Source organism: Schistocerca nitens, chromosome 3 (genome assembly GCF_023898315.1).
Source record: "Schistocerca nitens isolate TAMUIC-IGC-003100 chromosome 3, iqSchNite1.1, whole genome shotgun sequence".
Taxonomy (NCBI): Eukaryota; Metazoa; Arthropoda; class Insecta; order Orthoptera; family Acrididae; genus Schistocerca; species Schistocerca nitens.
Window position 1 is genome coordinate 698,167,372 of NC_064616.1, and position 19,893 is coordinate 698,187,264.

Genomic DNA, 19,893 nt, shown 5'->3' on the forward strand with positions numbered 1-19,893 from the left:
TAGTTATCCCATTGGTGGTATCTATCTTTTCCTAGTTATGTATGCTTCTATATCCCTACATTTGTTCTTCTAGGGCTAGTCTTTTTACATCTTTGATACTTTGCTGCCTTCAGTATTTCACCTCTCAAAGCTACCCCATTCGCTTCCACTATATTCCTTTCCCCTTTTGTCAATTATTGTCTCATGTTCCTGCATACCTCTATATATTTTATGTATTGATGTCATTGGGGGTCAGGCGTCCACCATAAAAAATACACAGCATGCTGAGGGGTGTCCAGCTTCATGCTGACACACCTCTACCCCCCCCCCCCCCCCATTTCCTTCAGATTTATAAACCTTCACCACCACCACCACTATTACAAGTGGGTGTACTGGTTCTCATTTTAATCCAACTTCTGAATGTGAAACATGAAAGATATTAATCAAGGTGAGAAGACTAGTGAGATAAACAGTCCAACAACTAATGGCAGCTACAACACAAACATAACTTCACACAATATGTCCACATGTCAGTCACCTACTAGTATAATTACAGTATGATACATGACATTGAAGGGGCTCAAGTGCCCTGAATTAAAAAGACTTGCACCAAACTGTAATGTACAAGTCTAAATAAAATTGTATGCTACAAGAGCTTTATAAGCCATTGCGTGAATGGATCCTGGTACAGTCCTTGCACCCTCCCCCCCCCCTCCCCTCCCCAAGGGAAAATCCCAGGCAGTATCAGGAATTGAAACTGGGCCCTCCACATGGCAGTCAGCCATGCTGACCACTCATCTATGGTGTTGGACACACATGGCTCATAGCGTAGTGCAAATTGAACAATAGCAAAATACTGAGTCTGGTATTATACTTGCAAAGGGCACAAGGTTTGATAGCATATGTGCTGCTGCAACATTTTATGTAATGAAGGTGTCTGTTGCATGGCCAAAACGTTTACCGATAAAAGTAATAAGCAATGTGGTCAGTGAGTAAACATGTTTGATACTAGTAAAGTTCTACAATTCTGGTCAATTTGTGTTGCTTTTTGAAGTTACTTCCACTATAGTTATTAATAGATCTCTCAAATCTTTTAAACTATGCATCACATCACTTCCTGACCCCTTGTAGCTAGGAATATTCATTCTGATTGTCCTGCAGGAACCCTCAATTCATAGGAAATCCGTACTTTCAGTTCTGTTTCAAATTTACATTGTGTGTCTGTGTGTAGAAGAGAATTTTTTCATTTAAGAACAACACTAAAAGTGTGTTGAAAATTGATTCCACGCTCCTGTTTTTATATTTCACTTTTTCCCCACCACCATGAAAGTGAAATGAAAAGTACTTGAGTGAAAATAAATAATTACTTGTGAGATTAACAGAAGTTACGGTGGATGGTTCCCATCAGTTTTTCGAAATGGTGGTATTAGTGTTGCAGCCTCTTTTGTTAGTTTCATATTATGTATACATCTACACTTTTGTTTATTTATAATAAAACAATATGATAATGTTTCCTGTGTAAGTAAATATCAATAAAACTGTTGTCTCCTATGTCATATCAGAGGATATTGACATTTGGTAATGCTGTGTCAGTGTAAATTACTCTGATACAAGATATTTGTGAAAGAATATCTCTCTCTCTCTCTCTCTCTATCTCTATCTCTCTCTCTATCTATCTATCTATCTATCTATCTATCTATCTATCTCTTTGTCTGCCTGCCTGGGCGGAAACACATTGTTCCCAAATTTTGAAAATGTAATGTTGTATGTCTGGTTCACTTTCTACAGTTCTGGAGTTCTGAATTAAATGTGTATCACTATTCGCAAATAAATTTCAGAATGTAACACTACCACTGTGTAAGATGTTGAATGTGGAAGCAATTTGCTGTTTATCGCTTGCCTTTGCTCGCTCTGTAACAGTGTAGTGTTGTGTCACACATAGTATTCTGCTAAATATGGGAATGGAATATATGTGATGGAGTACAAATAATTTAAGGAATAAAGATTACAAAATGCCCAACAGTTGAGGTGCTGAGTAGCAGCAGGCACATAAACAAAACTGAGTACATTACTAACTTTCAGACAAATCCAGTCAGGTTTTATATTGAACTGGAACAGCTTAACTGTATCCTTTGTCAAGTCTTACCATCATGCCTAGAAATGAGGATCATCTTACCTACAATCCTTCTCATTTCTCCCAAAGTGATATTTCACTGCCCACCCAATCTGTGCAGTATCTTAGTCTATCCTTACACCACACCAACTCACAACCCTTTTTTTACAGGTTCACTGGAAAGTCCAGTTGCAAGACCTTTCCAAAGCTCATTCTACTGCAGTCTTGTCACAGGATTATCTTACCCTTTCCTAACAGAAGCAGGACAACCTGTGAAAGCAATAATGTCGTATACCAGCTCTGTTGTAACTTATGCATTGCATTTTGTGAGGGCATGACAACCAACCAGCTGCCCGTTCAAATGAATTGTCATTGATAAACTGTAGCTAAGAACACCCCTGCCACGTTACACTAATTTCACTCATACTGCATGTACGCCCTCTTCTTCATAGTCTTCTTCCTCCTCTGTTACATCTTCTCTTCCCTGTCGACTCCTCCATGTCATTTTGTGGTGTGCACAGCTCCTCTAATGTGTCCAGAACGAGTTCACTGGTGCCACATACCTATCCCATGAGCCTGTTACTTCCCACTTCCAGTTAGTCTACCACCTTTCCCTAACCCCCTGCCCCCCAACTCCTGCCACCTGTCTCCCCTCTCCTACTACACACAAGCTTCCCACTTCCAGATGTCAACCACATTTCCCTAACCCCCTCCCCCCAACTCCTGCCTCCTTTCTCCCCTCTCTCACTACACATAACACAACCCCTTTCTACCCAAACTGTGCTGCTATGCCAGTAGAATGTAGTCAGCTGGGACAATGTAGGCATACAGATGTATGTATTTGTGTGTTATACTGTAGCTCTGGAAGAAGATGCATCGAAAAGCTAATAATGTTCTCAGCCTTTTTTATGTGTCTGTCAAAGATACAGCACCTCAACTACCTTTTAATTTATTTATATTTTGTTAAATCGTTTGCCATGACAGCTCGCTGCAGCTCTTTAACACTGCTACTTTCATATCATTACTAATGTGATTTCTTCATTGTTCCACTTGTTTAGGCTAATCATCACATTAGTTACAGATGTGCCTGCAAAGAAATCAAAAAATAGAAAGCTATTGCATTAGTTAAAGTTTTGATGACTGCTTGAATGAAGTTTGGTGTTTTATGCAGTACAAAGTTAGTGATGCCATGCCATGTGATAAGGACTTTGCTATGTGTTTAAAGCAGTTCTGTATTTCAAAATGGAATAATGAGATACAAAAATCACAAAGCAATTTCAATGATCAGTGGAACCTATAAATAATGATGTATATGTTTGTTTTCTGGCACTAGCACAAGCTCTGGTGATTGTGAAACTGGAGCTCTGTTTATGTATCTGCAAGGATGCTGTAGAATGTTTTAATACAATAGCTGTCAATTCATACACAGTTGCTACAGAAAGGATCATTTCCTCCTCCTCAACAGTTTCTATTTTTTTCTGTTTTTCTTGTCATTATTGAGTTGCTCATGTGAGCTATAACAGAATAATGAAGCTTGATTAATTCGTAAATGATACTTATGTTTGATATGATAAGCTATATAATTTTTTGAATAATCTGTTGTTAGGAGGTGAAATACATATGTAATAACTAATAAGAATATATTGTGATATACAATTCTACAAGCAAACAAGACATTTCTAATTTCTAACTATCTGTGGAAGGAAATACAAGGACTGCTTAAAAAAAAAAGTTTACAGAAGCTTGTGAATCAGCAATACTCAGCTGCATTTAATGCAGCTACATACATAAATGCACTGCAGTAAAGAAACTGGAGGTTTATAGTTTTTGGAGAAGTTAGATGGTAATTATTTTTTCACAATGTCAGGGATTGAGGATTGGAGCTGATAGAAAGTGGGGTGGGGACACAAAACACAAATCAATAAGAGGGATTCATAATAAAAACCGAGAAAGGAAAACATTTAGTACCATTGCAATGATTCATTTGTGCCTTTCAGATTAAACATTTAACAATTCACCTTTGTAACAGTATATATTGAAATCCTCAGTACTTAAGATACAACAGTGGGAGGAACGTAACAAGCCTATACGGAGAGCAAAGGAAGGATATTAACAACACTGGTCCGAGCAACGAAGAGGAATGACATTTAATATGTAACAAGATTTTTTTTTTTTTTTTTTTACCTTGACTATGAACTGCAGCCTTGGTTTCATTGCTGAACCTCAATAAGAAACTCAGTAGGAGATTGGAAGATCTTAGTGATTACAGGGAAGATTTAAATAGATTACAGAATGAAGAGGAGGAATTTTAGAAGTGGAGATTTGATACTGTGCAGTACAGTAAGTGCCTGTTGTAGTTAGTACACTAATATTGGTGATTGAATTGTGTGTGCTTTTCCCACCATTCTCATGATTATTAACAAGGAGTAAATAAATTCAGAAGTTAAAGAAAGAGTCCTGTTAAGAACACTCTGTTCGTGACTTGATAACTGTTGACTGTGAGTATTTTTGGTTTTATAAACTTTCATGAGAACCATTAGGGACTGGACATTTTTATTTGTAAATGCTTATATACAAGCTGAAACTCTGAAAGTCAAAAGGAAAACTATGCAACAAGGGACAAAAATGCAAAGTCTTTCTGATAAAGAGTCCCACATAGGTTTTTGTTGCCTATCCTGCTAGATTGGTGATTTTTTGACAATGTAGGGGTAGGTCTCAACTACAGTTGGCAGGTTAATTTACAGAGGAATTAAAAAAGTATAATGTCAGAGAAGTCATCCTGATAAAAACATTCATAATAAAATGGTTTAAAGCTCTTCAGACACTCAAAATCAGAAATTGTGCAGTGAGGCCAACAGAAGAAATGGGTAATAACAACAGAAAGGTATAGATGCCCATAAGAGAAAAATGTATTTTGCTATACAATAGCAGTTTTTTGAGAAAGGAAATTATATTATTATCAATAATACTGGCAAAGCTACATTCTCATGATAAATGATTACTAAATTGTTTGCATAAATTTCTATTTGAAAAAGTTAGTTATTTCTGTACACTGATCTTCACTACTGTCATGAACCAAAATTAAAATGCACTAGCCATGTATTTTTCCCTAAATTTTCTAAGTAATGTATGAATGGTATCTTCTCTTTTCATTTGAATCTCTGTGCATGGCCCACTCCTCCTGAAGGACTAACTTAATCAGTAAGCTAATCTCAAACTCTTCTTCTCTTACTACTGTATCCATGTTTTTTTGTACATATTAGATTTGCAGCATGTTAAATATAGCTCCATAAGATGTGATTACACATTTATGAAATTTGATATCTTTTATTCCCTACACTTCAAAGGAACAGAAATATTTTGCGTTGCCAGTTCGACCTCTGGTACCTGTCATGTGTGGAGTATATGCATTCTTGTAGCACCACTTGTTTGACGATGGCAATTTTTCATTCATTTGCTATCAGTACTCATTTAACAGTATAATTCCTGCAGGATAGCAGAAATAAGATCTAAATTGTTGTTTTGAGGAGATTTTCCATTCATCCCAGCATATATACACAGACCTTAAAGAGCGTAGTCATTAGCTCATTACTAAAGACTACAGAAGGTGCGAAAAGCTTCATACAAAAATAAAAATTTCGTGTATCATGCAATCGAAAGCCACAGGATCCTCAAGGAAACAATTTCTGTAACTGAACATTTGCTTATGTTGGTTATGTAATGACTGAATAACATGATGATATGTTGATGTGTGATTCTATATTGCCACATCTGACTACAGTGACAAATTTGGGTCATTATTTGTGTATATTCTTTATATTGTAAAACATCTGTGAGCTTTACATTATGAAATGCATTACTTTTTTCCTGAACCTCTGGGCTGAGAGATCAGAATCAACATGGAAAACTATTCCTTGACATTTTGTCTCCCACTGTCAGAGACAGAACTTGATAGAGTAGTTCTGACTTTTGTCAGAGCAAGTGAATGAGTGTTCCAATAAAATGTACCACTGAAGGAAATTGAAGTTTCAAGAGACTATCAAACATGTAGGCTATCACGACTGGTGTTTACTCCAGTTAAAGCTTCCAGGCAGTGCTGTTTTACCTCTGAAGATATCTCCCACAGTCAGTAATGAAATGTCAGGGTATAGTTTTATATATCAACCAGCATGTATCAGCCCAGAAGTTTTAACTGATATATACACTGGCCTTGGAAACTTACATTGTGTGGAGTTCTTTTGATGATTCAGTTTCCTCCACTGTGGCACATTTTATTAGACTGTTCCTACAGTTGCTGTGCAAAAGTGTTATATACTTTTGTATGTTGTGATTGACCTTAAATGGACATTTTATTTGAATTTATTTAATGTTGAGTGCCTTGGACCCATGAATCATTGATACCAAGTCAATATGCATTGGTTTTCTTGATTCCATACAGCCCTCATAATGCATGCAAAACAGGACGTCCCAATTTTTTTGTAATACTGACACAATAGATTTGAGAGAGATAGAATGTTGAAAACATATAGTGATGAATCCCACTTGCTAACACACTGTTATTCAGACAGGTGGCAGAGGAGTTCTCTTGTGGGGTACGTTTATGTGGGATTAAGTTGGACTCCTGGTTTATCTACTATCGTGCTTCAACTACAGACAAACAACAGAGGATCTTATTATTAGATTGTGTGCATCCATTTGTTCACCTACAGTTGCATGGAGTCAACCTATACCACCAACAAGCCTTTTTTTGTGCTATACATGACTCAGTCTCATCATTATGCATGTAATGCCGATGTACTGTATTCAGAAACAATATCAATTGTCAACCTTTTAAATTCAAGCACAGAGTCTTGAAGAATGTGCTTGCTCATAATCGAGGAAACATTGCCCATTTCCGGCTAGTGAACTCTTGTTGGCTGGCGATGTGTTAAATCGCACAATAACCAGCGCAGTACCACACCACAATAACATACATAAAATGGGCTCACCTACTGGATGTGTGGAGAGGGAGAGTGGCCTTTCAATGACAGGATTGCAGGTAGGGGTGAAAGCATTTTGTGAAGTGCAAAAAATATACTTTTCATGCAGATGATGTTCTATGACAGAGATGTGACACAGAAGTAAAGCAAGGGTTTTGTTATAGCACATTGTTAAGTCTTTCATGTTCAAATCTGACACAATTTGCAACAACTATACACACAGCTCATGTATGTACGGTGTGTGTGTGTGTGTGTGTGTACACGCATGCTTGCACGCACACACACACACACACACACACACACACACACACACTCCACATACTACATCATAAAGATTGGCAGCAATGACAGAAGGCATGAAATGAAGTTCTAGCACCCGAGCTTTCTTTCAAATTTACGTTTTACACAGTGTACAGAAATTCACTGGGCTGACTTACAATAAGCTTGTAACATCAACTGGGAAGTAAACTCATTTTGTCACTTCTCTGTTTCTCTCATCAAGCCTAAAATAAGACCTTAACAGTGGTGAGGATATGAAATACAGCTCGTAAGAAAAGCATTAAACAGTAACAGCAATGGTGACAAAGTTTGTCACTAAGCAGATGTCTGCATTTATGCTTATAGTTTAACCAATTAGCTGCTGTAATGTTTTTGGTTTAATTCAACATGTTCATCAATTTTTGCTTTTTTCTGGGTGAGCACAAAGGATGATCTCCCAAAAATGCATGTTTTGAACGTATAATTTGTGGTCGTAACATGTCAGAAAATGGCTTGATGAAATTCATTACCACAAATTATTGTATAAACGTTGCAGTGGACATTTAATTTCCTTCACTTAGACAGATTTTATACAAAGTTTTGGAGAAGATTGAGATTTTTAATCATATACGCCAATTACATGTGCTTTTGCCCATATTTTGCAGGGTTTTAACATTTTCCTCAATTCTTCATTTCCCTCAGTTTTGCGTTTTTTAAGTCTGGACCACAATAAAACGTAAAATAGGGGTTTCACTGTATCAGTTCTTTCATCTTTAGGATGTGCTGTGTTTGGTGATATAGTGGTAAAGCACATGCCTAGAAACAGAAAGCAGTGGGATCGAATCCCAGTCGTACCACAGAATATTCCAGTCTGCCTTCAAACCAAGTTTTCCCATCTCAGTGCTGTGAAGATTCACCAGATTGAGATTCCACATTAAAGTGTAGGTCCCCATTCCCCGATAGGATTATTGTGGCAGATTAGGGACACAAAAGTCACCTAAGTGGAGTCCAATTGAAGATTTGCTCTAGGCCATTGAGTTCCATATTATTATTATTACTATTACTATTATTACTATTGCTTTGATCACCATCATTTAAATTAATTTTTCACTAATATTGGTATAGTCACTCATATTTCTTTGGTAAATTCCATCTACTTAGATTCAACACTACACCTCATTCTCAACTTGTAAAGAAGATATGCTCATGTAGAGTATCCTCTCAGATTTGTGACTGGCTCGAAGAATTATTGAATAATAGAACCCAGTAAATTCTGTTGGGTGGTGAATATTCAATAGAAATGAATGTAATATATAAGCCTCAATGAAGCACAACAGGTCACTAATGTTCTCAGTAGGCACAAATGATTTGTCAGAAAGGGTTAGCAATATTTTCATATTGTTCACTGCCAGTGCTGTAGGCAAGGGGAAAGTATTGTTGTTCAATGATTATCATAAGGAGATTCAGAACAACTTGCACAGAATTTCTACAAGATGTAATCAAATGTTCACTGGTCACAACAAATAAAAGAAGCCTAATATTATCAGATTATTAATTTAGTGGTAAACTTCTGGAGCCCATCACATTGTTTAAATAATTAGGATTGCTAAAAAGTGATATGAAATGAGATGAACATACAAAATCTACTGTAGGGAATGTGAATGGAAAACTTAGATTTGTTGGAAGGGTTCTAGGAATAATGCTCCAGTATTTGGAGTTCTTATCAAGTTGTCATGATTGCAGGTGTCAAACAAGAACTGTGTCGTGTTGGCATATCCTCATGGAACTGAAATGGGAATCGTGGAAGAAAGATGACATTGTTCTTTCAAAACTCAGTTGTGTAAATTTTTCAAGTAGAGTCAAAGATAGGAAAAAAAATTTGAGCTTTGAAGTGTTATGTAGTCCATTTCTCTATGAAACTGATATGCGAGGAATTTTTTCTCACTTTGTTGTCTTGTTGCATCAGCATATGTGATTGGTTCTTACAGAACATTGATTTCAGTCTTCTCATCCCATATTTAAATAAGAGATTTAAATGTGTTCTTTATACTAACACTGCATCTTTAACTCTGTTTTCCGTTTGGTAGTTACTTACATATTTTCTTTCATGAAAATTTGTTCAAATATATAGGAGTTTTATTTTTGTTTTTAATTTTCTGTGGGGAGGGGCAATATTTATCTTCTGTTTTGTTTGTTTTGAAGCATTTGACTGCTGGAGAGTCTGTTGTATACATCAATAAAAAAACTTGCTTCACAAATTTGTGGATATTGAATATTTCTTTTTTTTTTTTTTTTCCAGGTTCCCGAGGATTATGTGTCAAAGGAAGTATTTGATGCAGTCAATGTGTACATTATTCCTAAGCCTCAGCTGCAAAGAAGCATCCTGACCATGTACGTTCATTAAGTAGTTTCACCAGCAGCTGCTGTTGCTGCAACTGGTACTACATTATTATTATTGTTGTTGTTGTGATTTGCTCTTTATGTTAATGCAGCTCATGTCACAGTCTTAAAACTTTAATATTGTGTAGTGTCCAGAATGAACCAGTCACCCAATAGGAAAGAGTGCAAATGAAACTTCCTGACTTACTCCCTGAAGTTATCTAATGGGCCAGGGCTTGCATGTAGACCTTTGCCTTTTATGTGCAGTGCTGTTACCAACTGATGTTACCAGGCACACATAAAAGCCCAGCTCAGTTTCCCATAGCCAGTACCTTTTTTGTACCTCGTGATGTATAGTCTCAGTCTCTGAAGCAGTTGCAATACTGTTTGTGGTAGAAGTGAAATTGACATGAAAGCTGCTGCGTGATGTTAGATTGAAAGGTTTGCACCAGTCCATCTGCAACACAACATTTATTTGTAATACTGTCAATGTGTACAGGTTTTAACTTGTACTTGTCTATTTCCACCAAGATTAACATGAAACAAAGCTAATGCATACAGACAAAAATGATACCAATAATCTAAGAAGAAACAATATTTTTGACTCCCTAATATTGTAACATTTTTTTACAGTTTATCAAAGTTTTTATTATAAACAGTAATGTATCAGATGTAATGTACACTGAAATATCTCGGGATGAAACCAGACTGAATGCTTTGAAAATATCTGGTCTATACACTCCAATTAAAATTACTTTGTAATTGATGTTTCAGTGAGTTGAGTGATAGGGGTCAGCCGCCATTCAATCATAGTCCTTTCTCAAGTGCCACGTGCCATGCTGTGTTGCCTGTTGTATAGATACATGCGGCGCCTCGTGAAGCATGGCTGGCAGATTGCCAGCAACACTGCCCCCCCCCCCCCCCCCTTGCCACTGCTGTGACTGCAGTGTGTCAATCACAAAGTAATTTTAGTTGCAGTGTAAGTTACAGGCATGAAGGTTTTTATACAGCAAGTCCCTTCAGATGATGTGCATGACTCAGTTTTTATTTTTTTAGTTAATCATTTAATTTATTTATTTTTGTACATCAGTGTTTGGTGGAAAGACTCACAGGGTGACTAAAATAAGACTGCCTTGGAAGATGCACATCAAACTCTAATAAAATTATTATATATTATTCAATTCATAAGTGACGTGGATTTTTATGCATGATGGTATGTGGTATGTAAAGAAATGAAAAATTGGGGATCCAAATGTTCCTATACCACTCCTTTCAGTAATGTTAGAATTGAACATGTGCCACTTGGGTTGAAATTTTAACTTATGATAACAGAAAATTTGTGAGGATGAAGATGTATGTCGTCCTTAATAATTTTCTGACACAACTATCTTATTATACTGACAGGCACGTTTGACCAGCATTTTAATTTTCTCGTACTTTCTTGCTTGTTCTCTTTCACTTTAACCATGTTTTATTGTGTTCAGACATACTTAGTTTAGTTAGTTTTTGATGAGCTCATTGCTGTTTAGATCCCTTGTCCACCCAACCTGTTATTGGGCCAGTTACTTTGACCACCCTCTATAAATCAGAATAAGGCTTGATCCTTATCATACTAACCTTCAGTCAATACCAGAAAGCTCTTTGGAGTTGGACTCCTTCCAGTTCGCTGTGTAGTCTAGTTTAAAAATTCATTTTTATGGGGCTTATATTAGTTAGATCATTGTATTAAATATGAAGCGCTAAGTAAATGGACACTATTCAGTAATCTCTTGACATATCTGAACTAAAGAATGATGTAGTGGTAAAAGTTATTCAGGGAATAATCATGTGCAATGCAAATCATAAGGATTTAGAAATGTTCTTACTTTTAGGAAGTGGATGTGTATTGCAGAGACATTCATAAGACAAGTATGTAGAATACATGAGTGTTGTAGCCCTCAACAAATATTACAGATACAGTGGGGATCTTACCATTCTTGGTGAATGATGATCTAGCACACTGATTTAGTTGTTCCAGTGCTACCAGTTATTCAGTTATTACATCCAGCAATGAATAACAGTCTCTTACACGGGTCAGGGAGATAGTTTGAATTTATTCTGACTGAAACCTCTTGCTTTTTCTCCCTCCTTGTCATCAGAAGAATATCTGAGTTGCTTCGATGAGTACGATTTAACTGGTGTTCGGCTGAAGTAAGTCGATTTGATTGTGGTAACAGGCTGATCTGTAGTGTAGCTTGAGGCCTAGGTTAGGTTGTAAGGTGATAATTTGATTTTGAGTTGATAAAGCTGAATGAATTTGAATTCTAAATAAAGGTTGTGGTAACAGATTGACCAAATTTTTATGTTCACAACAGGTGTAATTGGTTGATATCAGCCAAACGTAATATATACCATAATCATTTTAGCCATGCATGGTAACGCAACTGCTTCCAGGGTGGAGAGTTATGCCAGTCCCAGACCGAATCCACCCAGCAGATTAACTATGAGGAATCGATGTGCCAGTCAGCCTGGATGTGGTTTTTAGGTGGTTTCCCACATACCATTAAGTGAATACTGACTGGTTCCCATGTCCTTCCTCAGATACACACTATACAGACATTTATAACACTTCCTCACACTTGAACATAGAATTTATTTTACATGCAGACAGACTAGGTACACTGCTTCTGTCGTAGGAGGTGCATAGGAGACTGGTGTCCTTAGCCATATGGTTTTCTTAAACACTTACTCAGCATCTGTTGTTTGTAGCTACACCCTTCCTGACTGGATAACATTTCTGAATCAAAGATGAGGTCTTCAAACTGGCAACATGCTGATACAAAGTTCTCTGTAGAGCAAGGTCTTAGTCTCACAAGAGCTCGTATTCTGACATGGCCCCACTATCCAAGCTGCCACTTATTGAGCAAGCATGCTTACTCACTGTAAAACTTATTTGTTTAGGACTTTGTCCCTTTGTGAGATCTGGAGGATCCTCTTGAGACAGTGGGTATGACAACTGTTGTGTTCTTATGTAGTGAAGGTTATGTAACATTCACTGCCATACAGTAAAATGCTTATTACATGGGTGCTGTATACTTCAAACATGATATTTCCATTAGCACATTATTACCCCAAGTCCTTTTCCTTGATGTGGCCACAACAGCTTCTGTTCATGTTATCCTGATGGTGATCCAAGCATCCAACAACAGTTTACTGCTTATATAGGATTCTAAGTATGTGGAGCTATCTACCACCTCTATATGTTGTCCATTAATGGTAATGGATGGGCAAGTGTCTGTGATTTGCATAATTATGTTGCATTTCTTTATGTTGATGATAAGACCCAGCAATTGCATGTACCTGACAGCTGAGTAATGATATGTTGGACTGCAGTTAAATATGGACTACTAAAGTAGTGGTGTGACAATGTAGGAGTCCTGTATAAGTACTTTAGTCACTTCCAGTTTTCTTTAAAGTGCACAGATGTGAAAAGATCTTATGTTAAAATACATATCCTTAGTGCAGTCTTAAAAAGCTCAGAAGCAAGGAAAACAGTATCCCATAGTAATAGGAGCCAGTGCGCAGTATTCTGATAATAGCAAAGAGCTTAGTTTTTGCTTCCATTGACTAAGTCTGAACCCTCTACTTAATAAATGAATGTGGTTGTGATTGTCGATAATACTTCTCCTGAAGCTGGCTAAGAGAGTAGTTTATATCCAAAGTAGAACGTCGAGCTCTGAAGCCATATAGTGATTTTGGATGAATACTGGACACAAAAGTGTGCAGTAATACTCGGCAGAAAAATTCTCAGTAGTTGCTGCAGTCGTTGCTTCATTTATAAAGAAGAGGTTTTAGCATTACAGGTGCTCTGCAGGATGTAACCCACTCCCAGCAGGGGCAAAAAAGTGAACACAAATGTGGAAGCAGATTAGGTTTTTCACATTTTTAATTTCAGCATGGATGTCATCTTTACCTTGGTTTGTACCACTAGTTAGGGAGAATACATCTTTACTGATTTCCTTGACAGTAGATGCTATGTCTAGCTTTCTACAACTGGCATTTGTGGGATTGCACTGAGGCATTTTTGGTCACTTTGTTCTGAGTGGCAAACAGTTAAAGATAGTGCTCAACCCTGTGATCCATCTACTTGTTTGATCAGTGATAACATCACCTGTCTTGGATTTCAGAGATGCAGTATTCCCAGTTGTGGAGCCAATAACCTTCACGATCCCCTGGTACATCTCTGGTGTTTCCAGAGACCACTTGCAAAAATTCAGCCTGCTGTTATTGGCACAGCGAGTTATCTGTTGGGTCTTGTTCCTGACTGCTCTGAGAGCACCCCGAGTGTTGGTGCTTGGGTTACTTTTGTAAGTAAGCAGTGCATTTTGTTAAGTCTTGATCACTGGTGTCATCTCACATAGCTGGCTTCAAACCAATTTGTTTTTCTGATGTCCTTTATTCCAACTGCTGAGGTAGCAAGGCTGTATGATATCATGATGATGAGACAACTTGAAGTCTATGTACCTGTCAGTCTGGACATAATCTGGAATTGAAGGCTGCTGATGTGCTGTTCATTTTGTTCTGGCTTAAGTGCCTGACCTGCATTTATTTCATTGATGTGAGCCTTTGTTTTTTGATGGCAACCAGGGAGCGATTGTGTCACGGTCATTATTATGCCACCTGAATGTTATGATTATTATGACATTGATGTGTACAAGGCACGAGTCTGCACTGATTCACCAGAAGGGAAATGACACAATTGACAATGCTGTTCTCAATTGATAATAGCAGTCTTCCAAACTACACCCAGTTCTTTAGTGTTGGACTGTCAGGACTATGACCACAATACTTTAACAACTTGCGGTGAGGAATGATGGAGAGATCTTCATAGTGTATTTGATTTGTTGCTGTTGGACACAACACATTCAAGCATAAAGTTATTTTAAGCAGTATCACACAAGCAAGATGACTACAGTGATCTCCCCAAGATGCTACTAACCTGACCCGGGATTTAAATGTAAGTTAATGCAGATGAGTAGGAAGATCAAATATGTAATGTTCAGATACAGTATTACTAGTGTCCTGCTTGGCACGGTCAAGTCATTTAAATACCTGGATGTAATGTTGCAAAGTGATATGAGGTGGAACAAGCATATGAGAACTGTGGTAGGGAAGACGAATGGTCGACTTTTGTTTATTGGGAGAATTTTGGGAAAGGGTGGTTCATATGTAAAGACTACATATAGGATGCTGGTGTGACCTATTCTTGAGAACTGCTAGAGTATTTTGGATCTGTACCAGGTTGGACTGAAGGAAGACATCGAAGCAATTCAGAGATGGGCTGCTAGATTTGTAACTGGTAGGTTTGAACAACACGTAAGTGTTACAGAGATGCTTCAGGAACTCAAATAGGAAGCCCTGGAGGGAAGGCGACTTTCTTTTTGAGAAACACTAATGAGAAAATTTAGATAACCGGCATTTGAAGCTGACTGCCATGGTACAAAGTACCCTCCACCATGCATCGTACGGTGGCTTGGGGAGTATCTATGTAGATGTAGATATGTAGTGTAGATATGAACATACTGAGTGTCTAATCACCCACTCACCCTTGCTGGTTGAGTCCAAATAAGAGGCACTCCTAATATATTTAGAAGCAGAGTAGATGCAGGAGTTGCTGAGAGATGTGGTATATCTTCTAATTGTCTTAAAGGATCCACTCCAGGTTTGCTTTTGGGCTATACCCACTTCACCTTCACTCCTCCCAGAGTCACCCCAAGGACTTACAGAAAGTCTTTGGAGTTACTCTCTATTGGTTCATATGTGTCTGTTATCAGAAATGTACCCACACTGTTCCCTATCTGACACATTCTCTCCACTGTAGCATAGTCCTTCTTCTCAACTATGGATACTGTTGAGACCTTTCCTTTTGACCCCAAACTGGGATACGTACCAGATCCTACACTCCAGAGCATTGTGCTTATGAAATTTACATGGGCAAGGTCACCAATCTTTTGAATGCAGCTGCATCTGAAAAGCAATAGTTTTCTTATACTCAGTTTTGAAGGCTGACAGTAAAGAACAAATACTCGGAAGCCTGTATATTGAATTCTCTTTTTTACAAGTTATATAAAAAAACACATTTCCCTCACTAGCTTAGGTAGCCAACATAATACATACTTACCTATGGGTAGGCAGAACACAGCATGATGTAATTTGAGTAGAAACCGTTACTTGCCAGAGAATTGTAATTAAATGATTAGACATTAGCACTTACTTCTTGTAAAGTACTTACAGTTTTGTTTACTAAATTGTTTAAAATACTAAATCTTCTGTTATCAAGATGTAAATACAGTATGTATGGTCATCAGCAGTTCATTTGCTCAATTTCTTGTTGTTCAAGCATCCGACACAGCTGATGTGGCGGCTGATTAGTGTATGTCATCCACAGTTCTCTACTGTTGAATGTAATTGGTAGATCTGTAGTCAGCTTGGTAGGCAGTCTTCTGTCTGTATAATTCTGTATGTGGATTATTGTGGGATAGCAGTGGTTTGTGCTGCTTCTGAAACACTGGGTATATTGCATTAATTGTTTGGGTATGAGCATGATGGTGATAGCATTGATAATATACTGTGTGTTAAGGTGATTCTGTTGGATCTAGGTGGTAATGTTGTGTTCTTTGGTTGGGTCACCTCTTAGTGCATCAACATCTGTCCGATGATGGTCAGGTTGGCAATTGATGGGCTGCTTCTGCTTTGTGTTGAGCTAAGGGCACATAGTTCTGGAGAATAATTGTTATCAATTGAGTTGGTAGTGTGAATATCAGGGGCATTCATATACCTTTTGATTGTGTAGGAGAATCACTCCAAAAGTAATGCACAATGTTTTATAATCATCCAGGTGATGATGTTTGAGAAATTTACGACATGTTGATACGTTCTTTAGAGACAACATGTCATTTTGCACATAATATTGATCCCTTTCAACTGCCTTAAACCACTGTGGAGCTAAGGCCTGTATTACCTGCACAATAGAAGTCAGGATCAGCACTCTGAGCCACTGTTTAACAGCCTTCACAAGGAAGTCATCATCTTCAAATCTTGTTGAGATGGAGGGAAGGGATTTCTTCAGTTTATCGATGAGATGGTAAGCAAACAGTACTAATTCAAGGGTGTAAGGTGGGTATTTCAGTGTCGTTCACCCAAGCTTTGTAATTTTACTGGTGGTTTTCACACTGTCGTGGCTAGACATTATCATGCAATAGCAGAACATCATGTTTTTGCCCATGTTGTTGAATGAAACACATTTGAGCATGAAGTTTTTTTGAGGATTACCTTACAAGCAACACTTACGCTCCTGAATACACATTTTTCAATGTCTTCTTCGTTGGTGGCCAGTTTGCACGATGCCATTCCATCAATTGCTTTTTCATCTCTGTTTCAAGGGGATTCAACCAGGTATCATCTCCTTTCACAATCCTTGCAAGAAAGTCATCTCCAGAATTCCTGTACTGTTCCAAAAGTTCACAGCACACTGTCTCTTCAGTGTTTCTTTGTGGGCCTCCATCAACATTTTCAAAACCCACCCAGTGCACTCTTTCTCAACTTCAGCTGTCTCAATATGCTGCACACATTCTCTTCTCCTTTTCTCACTTGCTACGTGTTTGTCACGCAAAATTAGAGTTTGAATATGTTGTATGTTGTCCAGAGTTGGTGCAGTGCTCAGTCTGCCACGACACGGGAGGTCCCCGAGTATTGGAATGCCCACTTTGACCAGATAATCTGATTGCCCAACATCTAACTGTACTGGGATGAACAACATCTTCCCCATACAGCTTCAGTTTATTGTGAATGTTTGTCACTGTCTCACAACACAGGAGCTATATAAAGATAAGTGCTGCAGATGAACATAAAGTGCAGTGCCCACCATGATAGTGCTACAACAGCACAATTTGTGAAAACAGTTGAATTAAATAAGAATACAAGTGGAAAGAATGTTTCTGTGATCTCCGTAAATTGCAGAGATGTAGAAGAAAGGTTGCATTTTTGAAAAAAATGATTTGCATTTCTTTTGGAGTGACCCTACAGGATAGTGATTTATCTGGAAAACCGAGAATTCTCAGGAAATTAAATTTTACGTGGAGAAATCAGGGAAATCTTGGGAAATTTCATAAAATCTCATGGAATTATGTTTTTAACATAGCATTGTAATGAAGTGTATGGAGCCATATAAATCACAAATTTTAAAATACTTAATTATTTGAGTATTATTCTTTATAAATTAGCACACTGGACTCACTTTTGGGAGGACAATGGTTCAAACCTGTGGCCTGCCATCCTGATTTAGGTTTTCCGTGATTTCTCTAAATCGCTTCAGTCAAATGCTGCTATGGTTCCTTTGAAAGGGCACGTCCAACTTCCTCCCAATCCTTCCCTCATCTGATAGGACCGATGACCTCGCTGTTTGGTCCCGTTCCCCAAACCAACCAAACAACCAAATTATTGATATTTAAAAACAATGGTTAAACTACTGCTTATCAGGAGCTTCTTATTACAACATATCACCTTCCTCCCCATACCTGGAATTGCATGTGTTCAGATTCGTAGAAAACATGAGTACCATAACCTTCGGAGTGTTTTGACATTTAGTTTTACAACCCCATGCATAATGTTATTTTGCTGGGCTCCCTTATGTAGTATAACCAGGCGTTCCTCCTTGGGAGCCATAAATAACTACTCAGTGTTCAGTTGTCTATTACTTGATTTGATTACCCATATGTCAAGCTATGAAGGAATTTACACATTTTTTGTCACAGTGCGGCAGCATCTGATTGTCCACAGAGAAGTGTTTCAAATATTTTTCTTATATAGATTTTATGTTTATGTCTGAAGTTAATACATTAATTGGATGTGGGTGGTAACTGTTAATAAGTAGTTCTGGACAGTTGGAATGGGCATAAATGGCTGCTTTCTTTATCTTCTCATGCCATTCAGTGCAATGTACTTTTAGAGCCACTTGTGTATCCAGGTGATTTTTGATGTCTTCTATTAGAATTTAATGATACTTCTTCATCAGTTCATCCTTGTACTTGGTGCTGAGGGAGCAGGGGATGTGTACTCTTTTATGAACTGGTGTTGCTTGCATAGTTGTTCTCTGCCCTCCATCAGTGCATAGTAGTTGCCATGTATGGCATGAAGAATTTTGTACGTGATTTCTCATTGCATTCTTGTAGTAGTTGTTTTTCTATAGTGTCAGTTTCATTTTGGTAGATGTAGAGGAGGTGAGATAGATATTGTGCATCCACTCTAACTGTTTTTTCTGCAGTGTAAAGAGTGAATATTTGGCTAAATATAGGATCAAAAATATTTGACGATCCAACTGACCATTTCCTTTATAAGATGGTATAGTTCCTTATTCTTGTTAAGGTTCAGGAAATGTATGCAGTGAACAGTTGTTTGTCATTTTCATCTCTCTCCTGGGGAACACCACTTTATCATAGGCACCTTTAGTGCCAGGTGGGACAGTTCGCATGCCGCAGTGATGCTGAGGGCTACGCCGGCAGTAGCATAGCTCATAGCTACTGGTAGGGGTACCCAACTGGACAGGCTTATGTGAAGGGACCTGATGAAGAGAGTCCCACAACTTAGGGTAGGGAGGGCTGTTCTTTCCCAACAAGCTCCACCAGCAGTGGTTGGGTTTAGTTATGGCAACCCCAGGTTTCCCAATCTGGGGACTGACTGGTGCTGCTAGGCTGCTTGTACCATAAAGTCTGGGCATACTTCAGGGACCATTGTTAGGTGCAGCAGTGGAACCACTTCGCTGTCTGGACTGTGAGGAAGGCACACACTTCTATAAAAGAACCCTAAATCTCAGGTTATGCTACTTGCTGATTGGGTGACTGGTTGTCGAGGTAAAAGTCTCTACTGGGCAACCTCTGGGGCACCTGCTGCTACCCAGTTGTATAAGGCTTGCTCAGGCATGCAGGGCTCTGCATAGATAAAAATTTGTTTCCCTAGCAGCTCACGTGATTCCTCTGGAGCGACCTCAACTCCTATGTACCCCTGGTGGGATGTGTATACCATCAGTACCCCTACTTAACGAAGGGAGCTCAGATGGTCAGTCTAACAAAACAGTTTAGTAACAGAGCACTAGTCTGCCATAACACTCTTAATCATAATCAAGAGAGCAGAGGGAATCTCTGAGATCAT

The 19,893-nt window shown here is 38.2% G+C and overlaps 1 protein-coding gene across 8 annotated transcripts in view; it reads left to right on the forward strand.

Moving 5' to 3' along the window:
* The window catches only part of LOC126248668 (GATOR complex protein NPRL2), a 171,391-nt gene that overhangs the window by 34,575 nt on the left and 116,923 nt on the right, over window positions 1-19,893 (forward strand). For 2 of the 8 annotated variants that reach the window (XM_049949895.1, XM_049949898.1), the window contains one exon: window positions 9,629-9,720. In XM_049949895.1, coding sequence (XP_049805852.1) covers window positions 9,629-9,720 — 92 coding nt within the window. Of the gene's footprint in view, window positions 1-4,294; window positions 4,433-5,278; window positions 7,131-9,628; window positions 9,721-13,874; window positions 14,055-19,893 lie in introns of those variants that run through there. The other 6 variants (XM_049949893.1, XM_049949894.1, XM_049949892.1 and 3 more) reach the window with 6 other exon arrangements.